Source organism: Cololabis saira, chromosome 9 (assembly GCF_033807715.1).
Source record: "Cololabis saira isolate AMF1-May2022 chromosome 9, fColSai1.1, whole genome shotgun sequence".
NCBI lineage: Eukaryota > Metazoa > Chordata > Actinopteri > Beloniformes > Belonidae > Cololabis > Cololabis saira.
Window position 1 is genome coordinate 1,643,280 of NC_084595.1, and position 15,443 is coordinate 1,658,722.

General features: G+C 46.1%; 1 protein-coding gene across 1 annotated transcript in view; it reads left to right on the top strand.

Annotated features, from left to right (window-relative positions):
- The first annotated feature begins 1,727 nt into the window (after window positions 1-1,727).
- The window catches only part of si:dkey-220o5.5 (actin filament-associated protein 1-like 2), an 82,614-nt gene continuing 68,898 nt past the window's right edge, over window positions 1,728-15,443 (top strand). Inside the window, exons 1-2 of the mRNA XM_061729738.1 lie at window positions 1,728-1,757; window positions 2,487-3,045. Of these exons, the coding sequence (XP_061585722.1) occupies window positions 1,728-1,757; window positions 2,487-3,045 (589 nt within the window). The remainder of the gene's footprint in view (window positions 1,758-2,486; window positions 3,046-15,443) is intronic.

Consider the following 15,443-nt stretch of genomic DNA (forward strand, 5'->3'; position numbering starts at 1 on the left):
ACATCGCGAGACTTCCCTGCTCCTCCGCCCCCTGGCGGCGGTGGAGCAGCAAAGTCTCGCGATGTTTCCAGTCGCCGCTCCCTAGCGGCGACCAGGGATGTATTATAAAACGGCGGCGACTGGAAACATCGCGGTTCATGAAACCTCCCAAATGTTCTTTTTTATTATATTATATTTCCTCTACTAGCAGTTTGTATAAATTGTGTTTTTCTTGTTTAAAAAAAAAAACAAAAAACACGAAGAAAATATTATTTTACATCATTTAATCATGATAAAGTGTATTATTCTAAATAATTTGCCAAAATATAACCGGATTATACAGATATTAAGGGTATTTTAATTTTAGAAAATGTTTCCTCATATAAACATTTAAAATATTTTCTAATAAAAAGATATTTACATGTTTAAAAAAAGCATCGCGAGAACATTGAAACATCGCGAGACTTGGCTGCGCCACCGCCCCCTGGCGGCAGGAACTGGAAACATCGCGAGACTTGGCTGCACCACCGCCCTCTGGCGACGACACGAGCAGCAGCAGCAGCAACAACAGCAGGAGTAGCCAAATTTTATATTCATAAGAGTACATTTTCAAAGAAAACCCCTTGCTTTTTTGTTTTCCAGAAAGAAATGGAACTTTACTTGAAATTAATCCTAAAATCAACAAATGAAAAGGCTATTAAAACCGTAGACTTGTGTTATATGTTTAATCTTCTTGAATAACAAACATCACCCCTTGCACATGTTCTGTATTTTATTTGTATACTGTTTTGTGATAATTCTTTTAAATAAACTATACAAAAAACAAAAAAAACAGCAACAGTAAGAAGAGAATAAACTTTATTGATCCCTCAGAGAAATTCAATTGTGCAGCAGCAAAACACACACACGCTCAACAATTTTACAAAATACACACGAAAGTGTGAAAAGGTATAAAAAAAAAGTATATCCTAAAAAAGAAAAAGAAAAAAAACAATAAATAGCTAAATCATTAAAAAAGAGCAATATAAAATATTAAAAAATGAGCAATGTACAAAGGAAATACTAAACCCAAAAAACGGGTAATATATACATGTGCAAAAATACCAGTGGTGTTTAGAGGGAGAAGGTTAATGCACTTTCAGAGAAACAGGTTAATGCACTTTCAGAGAAACAGGTTAATGCACTGGAGTAGGAAACAGTAACAGGACGGTTGGTTTATTCATTTATTTGATTTATTTCCTTATTGATTTTCTTTCTTTCTTTCTTTCTTTCTTTCTTTCTTTCTTTCTTTCTTTCTTTCTTTCTTTCTTTCTTTCTTTCTTTCTTTCTTTCTTTCTTTCTTTCTTTCTTTCTTTCTGTCAGGTGATCATCAGATATAATCCCCAGTAAAGTTATTGATTAGATATAATCCCCAGTAAAGTTATTGATCAGATATAATCCCCAGTAAAGTTATTGATCAGATATAATCCCCAGTAAAGTTATTGATCAGACTAATAACCCCCCCACCATGACCCCCCACAGCCCCGACATTATTTACTCATTTTAAAGTTCCTCCGTAGCGAGTTTAGTTTATGAGAATTATCCTCTATTTTCCCTTTTATTGAGGGTTGTTGTTGATAATTATCCTCTATTTCCCTTTTATTGAGGGTTGTTGTTGATAATTATCCTCTATTTCCCTTTTATTGAGGGTTGTTGTTCATCTCCTCTCCTCTGGGGGGCGCTGCAGAGCAAAAAACCCCCACATAGAGATGAAGCTCATCACTCAGTCTCAGAGAAAGGTCTGAAGGGGGTCTGGAGGTCTGAAGGGGGTCTGGAGGTCTGAGGGGGTCTGGGTCTGGGATGTGAAGGGGGTCTGGGTCTGGGTCTGGGTCTGGGTCTGAGGGGGGTCTGGGTCTGGAGGTCTGAAGGGGGTCTGGAGGTCTGAAGGGGGTCTGGGTCTGGGATCTGAGGGTCTGAGGGGGTCTGGGTCTGGGTCTGGGATCTGAGGGTCTGAAGGGGGTCTGGGTCTGAAGGGGGTCTGGGTCTGGGTCTGGGATCTGAGGGTCTGGGTCTGGGTCTGAGGGGGTCTGGGTCTGAGGGTCTGAGGGGGTCTGGGTCTGGGTCTGGGTCTGGGTCTGGGTCTGGGATCTGAGGGTCTGGGTCTGGGATCTGAGGGGGTCTGGGTCTGGGTCTGGGATCTGGGTCTGGGATCTGAGGGGGTCTGGGTCTGGGTCTGGGATCTGGGTCTGGGATCTGAGGGTCTGGGATCTGAGGGTCTGGGTCTGGGTCTGGGATGTGAGGGTCTGTTGTTTCTGTTGTTTCTGTTGTTTCTGTTGTTTCTGTTGTTTCTGTTGTTTCTGTTGTTTCTGTTGTTTCTGTTGTTTCTGTTGTTTCTGTTGTTTCTGTTGTTTCTGTTGTTTCTGTTGTTTCTGTTGTTTCTGTTGTTTCTGTTGTTTCTGTTCCGCCCCCTCTTCATCATCATCATCATCATGAGGGAGTTTTGATCCTCCTCCTCTCTGAGGTCACAGGGGGCGGGACTGAGACCTCATACCGGCAGAACCAGACCTCCCACCAGACCTCCCACTGCTGCAGAGACCAGTTCAGACCTCAGACCTGCAGGACCAGACCTCCCACTGCTGCAGAGACCTGCTGGACCTCAGACCTGCAGGACCGTAGACCAGTTCAGACCTCAGACCTGCAGGACCAGACCTCCCACTGCTGCAGAGACCAGTTCAGACCTCAGACCTGCAGGACCAGACCTCCCACTGCTGCAGAGACCTGCTGGACCTCAGACCTGCAGGACCAGACCTCCCACTGCTGCAGAGACCAGTTCAGACAGAGACCTGCAGGGCAGGACCAGACCTCCCACTGCTGCAGAGACCTGCTGGACCGTAGACCGGCTCAGACCTCAGACCTGCTGGACCGTAGACCGGTTCAGTCCAGACCACCGGTCCAGACTGGTCCAGACCGGTCCAGACTGGTCCAGACTGGTCCAGACTGGTCCAGACCGGTCCAGAGAGGAAGACTTGTCTTCTTCTTCCTCAGATGATCCTGGAGCTGAAACTGCAGACATGGACAAACAGAAAGGTAGGAAACTCTTCATCACCGTAAAGTTCCTCTTCATCACCGTAAAGTTCCTCTTCATCACCGTAAAGTTCCTCTTCATCACCGTAAAGTTCCTCTTCATCACCGTAAAGGTTCCTCTTAAAGGTTCCTCTTCATCACCGTAAACATGATGAACCTCAGAGGTTGAGATGCTGGAACTGTTGTAGTTTCCAGAACTAGGATCCTGGAACTGTTTAGAGTTCCTAGAACTAACGTCTCTACAGGAACTAACGTCTCTACAGGAACTAATGTCTCTACAGGAACTAATGTCTCTACAGGAACTAACGTCTCTACAGGAACTAATGTCTCTACAGGAACTAATGTCTCTACAGGAACTAATGTCTCTACAGGAACTAACGTCTCTACAGGAACTAATGTCTCTACAGGAACTAATGTCTCTACAGGAACTAACGTCTCTACAGGAACTAACATCTCTACAGGAACTAACATCTCTACAGGAACTAACGTCTCTACAGGAACTAACGTCTCTACAGGAACCAACACAAGGAAACGATTAACTGCTTTCAAAAGGATTTTATTCTGAATCTGCTTCTGACTGGTTTTGAAAAAGAGTCCAGGACTCTGTGTTTATCAGCCTCGTATTCATGAATGATCCTCATCAGTTTCTGTAAAGACCTTGGGACTCATTTATAAAAGAGTGCGTAGAATTCAAACTAAAAGTGCACGTAAAGCCAAAAGCCTAAAATGGCGGGCGCAAAAAAAAATCCTGATTTATGAAACCGTGTGCACGCACACTTGCACGCAATGTTCTCTTTATAAATCACAGTCCAGCTGGAAGGTTGCGCAGGTGAATTCTCCTCATATCCCGCCCTCTACACGCCCACTTTTTACCATAAATGGACAATGCAAAGTAGCATTTGCATATGAATGAGCTGCTGAGCATGTGCAGCGCCACCTGCAGTCTGTTTGGCTTCAGGATGAATGAGACGTGTCGAGCCACCGTGACACTGAATTTCACGGAGACTGAGATGGAGATGTTGTGGATGAGGTGGAGGACAGGAAAACCACCAGGAAAACCACCAGGAAAACCACCAGGGAAAACCACCAGGAAAACCACATTATTTGGTGGTCACAGTAAAAGTAGAAAAAGTATATAAATAGTATTAAATAAAGCGAGTGAGTGGCAGCACGCCGTTGCTGCGCTAAACCCCGTGAGTGCCCCGGCGCAACAGTGGGGACAGGGGGGACATGTCCCCACCACTTTTCAAAATCATGTTTTTGTCCCCCCCACTTTTTACAGTTTAAAAACTAACGGTAGGCTCAGCCTGTAATTGCAAATCCTCAAGACACTCCATCCTCCCCTCAGAGCTGCTCAGGCTGATTTATGGTTCCGCGTTACACCAACGCAGACCCTACGGCGTAGGCTCTGCGTCGTTTTAACGCGGAACCATAATTTAGGCTTACACCCGCACGTAAAGGTTTCACGTGTGCGTAAAACTCATTATATATATTAAAAAAAATCTGTGTCCCTTTAGGGGCTCCGTAGAGCCCCTAAACGCTCTACGAAGCCCCTCATTTGTTCTGTCCTCAGTCACTCTACGGTTTTCGCGGTGGGTGAAGGAGGTTCCCGGCGTGTCCTAGCACCGCGGCGGCAGCAGCAGCACCAGAGTCCTGACTGACTGAGCTTCACACACAGAGGGACACGATCAGCGCTATTTTATTATAGTCTGATATGTGATGACATTATTAAGAGTATGACATGAATCTGGCTTCATTTCACCACCTCACCGTCTGCGTCGCCAGTTCCCCGTATCTTAAGTTCCTACGGGAGGGTCAGGGTTGCCGTAGGGATACACAGATTTTTCGGTTAGTTTTTTCTTTTTAGATCCGAGGCTTTGCGTAGAAGGTGCTTGCACATCTTTCAGGCGCTTTTTGTGCGCAAGCAAGCTTTATAGATGAGACCCCTGATCAGTTTCTGTGCAGATCTGATCAGTTTCTGTGCAGATCTGATCAGTTTCTGTGCAGATCTGATCAGTTTCTGTGCAGATCTGATCAGTTTCTGTGCAGATCTGATCAGTTTCTGTGCAGATCTGATCAGTTTCTGTGTAGAGCTGCTCACCTGCTTCAGGTGTTGAAGCAGGAAACCTGGAACCTGAGGACGGCAGGTTTCTGGTTCCAGGACTGGTTTCTAAGAGAGACCAGGTTCCAGGACCACCAGAACCACCTGGACCTGAACCACCAGGACCACCAGGACCTGAACCAGGACCACCAACGGGTTCCAGGACTGGAACAACACCGTGTGTCTGTGTCCCTCTATCATCCTTCCTCCTCCTCCTCATTTCCTCTGAGTTCCCCAGAGACCCGTTTAGACCCGTTTAGACCCGTTTAGACCCGGTAATGGTCTGTTTAGATGCGGTAGATCTTTCTCTCCCTTTCATGTGTCCAAAACAAGCTCAGCATTCCTGCAGCGTGACGGAGTTTCACTCCCCCGAGAGCTGAGGAAGATCTGATCTGAAGTTCTGATCTCTGTTCTGATCTCTGCTGGAGGAAGTTCTGATCTCTGCTGGAGGAAGTTCTGATCTCTGCTGGAGGAGATCTGTTCTCACCTGTGCTGCTCCTTTGGTTATCGACCAGTGTGGATCCTGGCATCTTCTCAGGGTTGTGTTGTTGGATCCTGGCATCTTCTCAGGGTTGGATGTGTTGTTGGATCCTGGCATCTTCTCAGGGTTGCATGTGTTGTTGGATCCTGGCATCTTCTCAGGGTTGTGTTGTTGGATCCTGGCATCTTCTCAGGGTTGGATGTGTTGTTGGATCCTGGCATCTTCTCAGGGTTGGATGTGTTGTTGGATCCTGGCATCTTCTCAGGGTTGTGTTGTTGGATCCTGGCATCTTCTCAGGGTTGTGTTGTTGGATCCTGGCATCTTCTCAGGGTTGTGTTGTTGGATCCTGGCATCTTCTCAGGGTTGCATGTGTTGTTCCTCCGGTGCTCTGTGATTATTGCTGAGCATTCATGTTCTGACGACGGACCGTTGGTGCATCGTGGGATGTTCCGATTTCCAGAGAAGATGTTGGTCGTTGATTGAAGGTTTCCTGTGTACTTTTATTTGTATGTTATGAGTGTGCTGTATGTTCAAGTCCAGAAAGGCTTTGGATTTGGTTTTGTCTTCGTGTGTGAAAGGTCAGGGTCTGTCCAGGGTGGAGCAGCAAACCTTGTGATGTTGAAGCCGAATGACCTGAATTCTGATGTTTATTATAAACCTCTTGACCTTTGTTGTCCTCCTATCCTAAGATTGTGTTGTACTTTGTTATTTTTTTCTGTTTCACTGTGGATGGGTATGTTTGGGGGGGGGGGGGTTGGGTGGGGTGGCGATGTTTCCAGTACACATCAACAATTAACCCCCTAAAATAGTAATGAGATATTATTAAACTATGACGACTTAAACATCTACGGAGTGTTTGGTACCAGATCAGAGGAGCAACCCGCCGCCTGTCAGGTCATCATGTGTGAACAACTCAAGGATAAAACAGCTAATGGTTTTCTGCTGCAAACACCCCACTTTTACTCAAAAGTTAAGCTTGTTAGCTCCAAGTATCAACAGGAACCTCCCTGAACCTCCAGCATGGAGGAAGCACCGTTTTATTATCTATAACAGTTCTAGTTGACTTTATTTACATTTACTCAGACATAAATCTAGTAGTGTTGAATTGTACCGTGGTATTGGTGCGATGTGTGTACAGACTCGTCATTAAATGGTATTGCTAATGATAGCTAATGATAGCTAACAATGGCTAATGATGGCTAACGATAGCTAACGATGGCTAACGATGGCTAACGATGGCTAACGATGGCTAACCATGGCAAACGATGGCTAATGATGGCTAATGATGGCTAACGATGGCTAACGATGGCTAACGATGGCTAACGATGGCTAATGATGGCTAATGATGGCTAACGATGGCTAACCATGGCTAACCATGGCTAACTATGGCTAACCATGGCTAACGATGGCTAACCATGGCTAACGATGGCTAACCATGGCTAACGATGGCTAACGATGGCCAGCGCCCATAAAGATGCTGCTAGCGCGTCACTAGCAGCTGACGGAGGTCTGTAGTTTAATCATCATCACTATTTCCTGCTAAAGGTCAGCTGGGTTCATCTCTACATGATCAACAAAATACACTTAGATCTTATAAATGGCCAGAGATGTTAATCTGCTGCTGGGTTTGTGTTGAATCTTGACGGAGTTGAAGATGTGGGACATGAAGAGAAAGAGATTTCAAAGATTATGTTCATTAAAAGAGTCAGAAAGGAGTTTTAGCGGTTGTTGTGTTTCCACTGGTGTTCAGAGCAGCTAAGCGTCGCTACGTCCCAGCTAGGATGAGTCCGGACAGGAAATGGACAGGAAGTGGATGTAAACAGTCCTGTGTGTCCTGCAGCTTCAAAGCTGGAGACAGGAAGTGAAGCTGATGCTAAGATAAGCAGCGTCAGGCAGCACAACGTTCACTAACGTTCATTAGCGTTCACCAACGTTCACTAACGTTCACCAACGTTCACTAACGTTCATTAACTTTGATCAATGTTCATAAACGTTCACCAACGTTCACCTGCATTCATCATTCACCAACGCTCATTAACGTTCACTAACGTTCAGTAACATTCATTAACGTTCACTAACGTTCACTAACGTTCACCAGCGTTCACTAACGTTCACCAACGTTCACCAACGTTCACTAACGTTCACTAACGTTCACTAACGTTAACGTTCACTAACGTTCACTAACGTTCACCAACGTTCACTAACGTTCACTAACGTTAACGTTCACTAACGTTCACTAACGTTCAGCACAGCGTTCACCAACGTTCACTAACGTTCACCAACGTTCACTAACGTTCAGCAACGTTCACCAGCGTTCAACCCGTTCACTAACGTTCACTAACGTTGATTAACTTTGATCAATGTTCATAAACGTTCACCAACGTTCACCTGCATTCATCATTCACCAACGCTCATTAACGTTCACTAACGTTCAACAGCGTTCCCCAACGTTCAGCACAGCGTTCACCAACGTTCAGCACAGCGTTCACCAACGTTCACCAACGTTCAGCACAGCGTTCACCAACGTTCAGCACAGCGTTCACCAACGTTCAGCACAGCGTTCACCAACGTTCAGCACAGCGTTCACCAACGTTCAGCACAGCGTTCACCAACGTTCACTAACGTTCAGCACAGCGTTCACTAACGTTCAGCACAGCGTTCACCAACGTTCAGCACAGCGTTCACCAGCGTTCACCAACGTTCACTAACGTTCAGCACAGCGTTCACCAACGTTCAGCACAGCGTTCACTAACGTTCATTAACGTTCAGCAACAGTGTTGGGGGTAACGCGTTACAAAAGTAACGCAATTACAGTAATGTATTACTATTTGCTGTAACGCAGTAATATAACGCATTACTAATAAATTTTCGGTAATATTTTACTCGTTACAATCTAAGTAACGCGCGTTACAACGCATTTTAACCCGTTTAGCTGTTGTTTTTTAAAGAATTCACCAACACCGCGTCCGCGAGACATCCCGACAACAGAAAAAAGCGTTGGGAACGCGGCGCGGCGGAACGTAGCGCCGCTGGACACTGTTTGTGTGGGGACTGTTAGTGAGCAGAGCCGGCAGGGAAAAGTCAACAGTGCGGCGTGTCCGCGTGTAACTTAAATCTACCATGGTCTCAGCGTTAGGGCTCGGCCAAGTGAGGCTGTATTAATATATGGGCTTTATACATTTATTAAATATGAGCGCGGAGTCGGCGAGGAGCTGCGCGCGGCGAGGAGCTGCACGAGCCGGGCTCACAGTCAGTCGCGCTGTGAGAGCGGATTTATGGTTCCGCGTTAAATCGACGCAGAGCTTTCGCCGTAGGGTACGCAGTAGTTCGCGTAACCCACGGCGTATGGCCTGCGTTGGTGTAACGCGGAACCATAAATCAGCCTTAAACCACACCTGCAGCCCATCAGGAGGAGAGGTTAAAACAGCTGCGAGTAGTTGATTGCTGGTTCGTTTTGTTAACTCTGAGAGCTTTATTGGTTTGTTTGTTAGCTTGCTGGTGTTTTTTTTCTCTCTGGGAGTTATTTATGAAGAAGTTCTGAGTTTCCGTGTGAGCAGTATTCGAGTTGAGGGGGGATGAGGGGTGATGTGATGGCACCCCCCCTGAAATTAAAACGGTCCAAATCATCCCCCCCCCGAAATAAAAACAGTCCAAATCATCCCCCCTGAAATAAAAACGGTCCAAATCATCCCCCCTGAAATAAAAACAGTCCAAATCATCCCCCCCTGAAATAAAAACGGTCCAAATCATCCCCCCTGAAATTAAAACGGTCCAAATCATCCCCCCTGAAATTAAAACGGTCCAAATCATCCCCCCTGAAATAAAAACGGTCCAAATCACCCCCCCCTGAAATAAAAACGGTCCAAATCATCCCCCCTGAAATAAAAACGGTCCAAATCATCCCCCCCTGAAATAAAAACGGTCCAAATCATCCCCCCCTGAAATAAAAACAGTCCAAATCATCCCCCCTGAAATAAAAACGGTCCAAATCATCCCCCCTGTAAAACTGCCATCCCTCCTTTCCATCCCTTATGTCATTTCATCAATGAATGTGGTTTTACTGCTATTTCAACATTTAGAGTCATCACCAGAAAAATAACACCAGAAAAACAACTTATTTGACAATTTTCACCTGTTTCAAGTAAATTTTCACTTGAAATAAGTAGAAAAATCTGCCAGTGGGACAAGATTTATCTTTTTTTGCTATTTTGTTGAAAGTAACTCAAAAGTAATACACAAGTAGTGTAACGCATTACAATTCAGATATAGTAATATTGTAATGTAACTAATTACTTTCAAATGACAGTAACTAGTAATATATAATGTATTATATTTTGGATGTAACTTGCCCAACACTGTTCAGCAACGTTCACCAGCGTTCACCAATGTTCACCAACGTTCACCAACGTTCAGCACAGCGTTCACTAACGTTCAGCACAGCGTTCACCGACGTCAATCAACATTCGTTAACGCTCATCGATGTTCACCAACGTTGATTCATTTTTATCAATATTCGTCAATGTTTATCAGCGTTTACCAACGTTCAGCACAGCGTTCACCAACGTTCAGCACAGCGTTCACCAACGTTCAGCACAGCGTTCACCAACGTTCAGCACAGCGTTCACCAACGTTCACCAACGTTCAGCACAGCGTTCACCAACGTTCACCAACGTTCAGCACAGCGTTCACCAACGTTCACCAACGTTCAGCACAGCGTTCACCAACGTTCACCAACGTTCAGCACAGCGTTCACCAACGTTCAGCACAGCGTTCACCAACGTTCAGCACAGCGTTCACCAACGTTCACCAATGTTCACCAACGTTCACCAACGTTCAGCACAGCGTTCACCAACGTTCAGCACAGCGTTCACTAACGTTCAGCACAGCGTTCACTAACGTTCAGCACAGCGTTCACCGACGTCAATCAACATTCATTAACGCTCATCGATGTTCACCAACGTTGATTCATTTTTATCAATATTCGTCAACGTTTATCAGCGTTCACCAATGTTCATTAACATTGATTAACGTTCACCAACGTTGATTAACTTTCATTAACGTTCATTAAAGTTCATTGATGTTGATCGATGAACATTTTCCTCCTGCTCTACCGGCTGCTCTCCAGCAGGAGAGTCCAAGTTCAGGTCCAGGTCCTGGTCCAGGTCCAGGTCCTGGTCCAGGACCAGGACCAGGTCCAGGACCAGGACCAGGACCAGGACCAGGACCAGGACCAGGACCAGGACCAGGACCTGGTCCTGGTCCTGGTCCAGGTCCAGGACCAGGACCAGGACCAGGTCCAGGACCAGGTCCAGGTTTCCTCTTTAAGGGGAGTTATTCCTGCCGTTGTTGATGTAATAATTGCTGAGTCATCTCCAGGGGCCTCATTTATAAAAGAGTGCATAGGATTCAAACAAAAGTGCACGTACACCCAAAAGCCGAAAATGGCGGGTGCAAAAAAAAATCCGGATTTATAAAACCCTGTGCAGCACACTTGCACGCAATGTTCTCTTTATAAATCACAGTCCAGCTGGAAGGTTGGCAGGTGAATTCTCCTCATATCCCGCCCTCTACACGCCCACATTACACCATAAATGGTATGTTGTTGCATATGAATGATCTACTGAGCATGTGCAGCGCCACCTGCAGTCTGTTTTGGCGTCAGAATGAATGAGACGTGTCGAGTCACCGTGACACTGACTTTCACGGAGACTGAGATGGAGATGTTGTGGATGATGTGGAGGAAAGGAAAACGACATTATTTGGTGGTCACAGTAAAAGTTAGAATAAGTATATAAATAGTATACAATAAAATAAAGCGAGTGAGGGCGATGCAAAGACGGGACGGGACCCACTCCCCCTCCTCCCTCCCGTCTCCCCTCAGAGCTGCTTAAGGCTGATTTATGGTTCTGCGTTATACCAACGCAGAGCCTGCACTGGACCCTACGGGGTAGGCTCTGCGTTGGTGTAACGCAGAACCAGTAAACACCACATGCGCGCACGTACCCGTGCATGACAGGCAGACACACACGGCGAGAAGGAACTATTTCTTTAATTTTTATTTTTTTTAAACTTTATCCTTATGAACGTAATTGTTATATAGTCCAACTTTCCTTATTTTAATCAGAACACTTTCTTTTTTCCTCTTCGGCGTGGAGTAGTGGGCTCGGAGCGGCAGTCATCCCCCCCCGCCCCCCCCGCCGCCTGCTCCGTTATCAGCACTATTTTATTATAAGTCTGATATATGTTGTGATATGTGATGACATTATTAAGAGTATGACATGAATCTGGCTTCATTTCACCACCTCACAGCCTGCGTCGCCAGTTCCCCGTGTCTTAAGTAAATTCTTACGGGAGGGTCCGAGTTGCCGTAAAGATACGCAGATTTTTCGGTTAGTTTTTTCTTTTTAGATCCGAGGATTTGCGTAGAAGGTGCTTCCGCAACTTTCAGGCGCTTTTTCTGCGCAAGCAAGCTTTATAGATGAGGCCCCTGGTCTCTGGAAACGTCCTGGAGGCGACTACAGTTGTAATAAACATTTATGTAAATCTTAAATTCATCAGACTCAGACGGGTCATTCTTCTGGTTCTGGTTCTGGTCCTGGTCCTGGTCCTGGTCCTGGTCCTGGTCCTGGTCCTGGTTCTGGTCTCTGGAAACGTCCTGGAGACTACAGCGACTACAGTTGTAATAAACATTTATGTAAATCTTAAATTCATCAGACTCAGACGGTTCATTCTTCTGGTTCTGGTTCTGGTTCTGAGGTCTCTCTGTTGGTGGTGGGAGGTTAGCGATGCTAGCGCTAGTGTTTAAAGCAGCAGCAGCTGATTAGCATGAGCATTAGCATGACTGGACATGTTTACATGGGGGGGGTGGGGTGATGACCTTTGACCTTTGACCTCCGTCTGTGAATGAACCGTTGATGAAAGAAGCTGCAGATGAAGCTGAAGCTGCAGATGAAGCTGAAGCTGCAGGACAATTCGCTGTCTGTCTGAGACGGCCCCTTTATGATAATCCAGAATCCCCCAGACCGGGCCTGGACCAGGTCTGGGGGATTCTGGACCAGGTCTGGGGGTCTGGACCAGGTCTGGGGCTCTGGACCAGGGGCCTCATTTATAAAGCTCGCTTGCGCACAAAACAGAGCTTGAAAGTTGCACCACCTTCTACGCGAAGGTTTGGATTTAAAGAGAAAAAACGAACCGAAACATCTGCGTTTCCCTACAGCAACCCGGACCCTCCCGTAGGAACTTAAGACACGGGGAACTGGCGACGCAGGCTGTGAGGTGGTGAAATGAAGCCAGATTCATGTCATACTCTTAGGCCACGTTTACACGTAGCCGGGTATTTACAAAAACGGATATTTTCCCCTCTACGTTTTCAAAAATATCCTCGTTTACACGAGCCCGCATGAAAACGCTATTAAGGTGCTATGAGCAGCCAAACCTACAGGGGGCAGTGTAACGAGAAGATAAAGTCATGCTAGCCAATCAGAATCCTGGAAAAAAACATCAACACATCAACACGTGTGAAGCCTGAATAATATGGTTCCGCGTTAAATCGACAGCGTAGCCTGCGTACGGTGGCGTCGCCGCGTAGCCTACGCCGTAGCTCTGCGTTGGTGTAACGCGGAACCATAAATCAGCCTGGACTGCAGTTACTTCCAAGACGGAACGAGAGTCTTTGGTTTGGAGTGACAGAGAAGTGGAGTTACTTTTAAGTGTGACTTTAGAATATTAAGGTAAATAAGGTAAAATAAAATAAAATATTGAAGGTTACAAACTAATTGTAAACACAGGTGTCACTCATGACGCTGGTGACATTTCTGTTGCATAATGTGACGTTCTGAAGCCTAAATCTCTGTTTTCCTCCGTTTTCCTCCGTTTACAAGCAAACGTGAAAACGGAGTTTTTGAAAATCTCCACTTTGGCCAGAGTTTTTAGAAATGATCGTTTTTGGGGGCTTTGAGCTTCGTTTTCGTGTAAACGAACGGCCAAAACGCATGAAAACTCCTCTGTTTTTTGCTCCGTGTAAACGGGGCCTTAATAATGTCATCACATATCACAACATATATCAGACTTATAATAAAATAGAGCTGATCGTGTCCCTGTGAAGCTCAGCGTCAGTCATGACTCTGGTGCTGCTGGTACTGCTGCTGCTGCTGGAGCTGCAGCCGCGGTGAGTGGGCTCACCACCGGGCCCTGAAATACGGAATTGTTACGTAATTGGGAATTAAAATTTATATAAAAACAGTTTATTCCGTATTTCACAATCGTCCCATGCATGTCTGTCACACGCGCACACACTAGTTAAGCCTAATTATGCCTAAATAATGGTTCCGCGTTAAATCGACGAAGAGCCTACGCGGCGACACGCCCTGTATGGTGCGCGGGCTGCGTACCCTACGCCGTAGGCTCTGCGTTGATTTAACGCTGAACCATAAATCAGCCTTGAGCAGCTCTGAGGAGAGGAGGGGGAGCGGGATCCCGTCTCATCTTCGCACAGAGTGTCTTGATGATTTGCAATTACAGGCTGAGCCTACCGTTAGTTCTTAAACTGTAAAAAAAAGGGGGGAAGAGACAAAAGCTTGAGTTTGAAAAGTGGAGGGGGCATGTCCCCCCTGTTCCAGTGGAAATTGCGCCCTTGCGCCTCACGCCGTTTTATTTTCACTTGCTTTATTTAATACTATTTATATACTATTTATACTTTTACTGTGACCACCAAATAATGTGGTTTTCCTGCCTCCACCTCATCCACAACATCTCCATCTCAGTCTCCGTGTAATTTAGTGTCCCGGTGGCTCGACACGTCTCATTCATCCTGACGCCCAAACAGGCTGCAGGTGGCGCTGCACATGCTCAGTAGGATCATTCATATGTAAATACAGTTATAAACTACTTTGCATTGCCCATTTAAGGTAAAAAGTGGGCGTGTAGAGGGCGGGATATGAGGAGAATTCACCTGCACAACCTTCCAGCTGGACTGTGATTTATAAAGAGAACATTGCGTGCACGCGGTTTCATAAATCAGGATTTTTTTTTGCGCCCGCCATTTTAGGCTTTTGGGTTTACGTGCACTTTTAGTTTGAATTCTACACACTCCTTTATAAATGAGGCCCCAGGTCTGGGGGTCTGGGGGTCTGAGCTCCAGCCCCTTATGATAATCATAATCCCCCGGACCGGGTCTGTTCTGGGGGGTCTGGACCAGGTCTGGGGATCTGGGGGTCTGGACCAGGTCTGGGGGGTCTCTGGTTTCCTGGTCTGTGAGGAGTTTCAGGTCCTTTTGGTGGATGTTAACTATTAGCTCCTTCTCACCTGAACAGGTGTTTCAGAGCAGCTGAAACTCACCTGAACAGGTGTTTCAGAGCTGAATCTCACCTGGACAGGTGTTTCAGAGCTGAAACTCACCTGAACAGGTGTTTCAGAGCTGAAACTCACCTGAACAGGTGTTTCAGAGCTGAAACTCACCTGAACAGGTGTTTCAGAGCTGAAACTCACCTGGACAGGTGTTTCAGAGCTGAAACTCACCTGAACAGGTGCTTTAGGAGCTGAAACTCACCTGGACAGGTGTTTCAGAGCTGAAACTCACCTGAACAGGTGTTTCAGAGCTGAAACTCACCTGAACAGGTGTTTCAGAGCTGAAACTCACCTGAACAGGTGTTTCAGAGCTGAAACTCACCTGAACAGGTGTTTCAGAGCTGAAACTCACCTGGACAGGTGTTTCAGAGCTGAAACTCACCTGAACAGGTGTTTCAGAGCAGAGCTGAAACTCACCTGAACAGGTGTTTCAGAGCTGAAACTCACCTGGACAGGTGTTTCAGAGCTGAAACT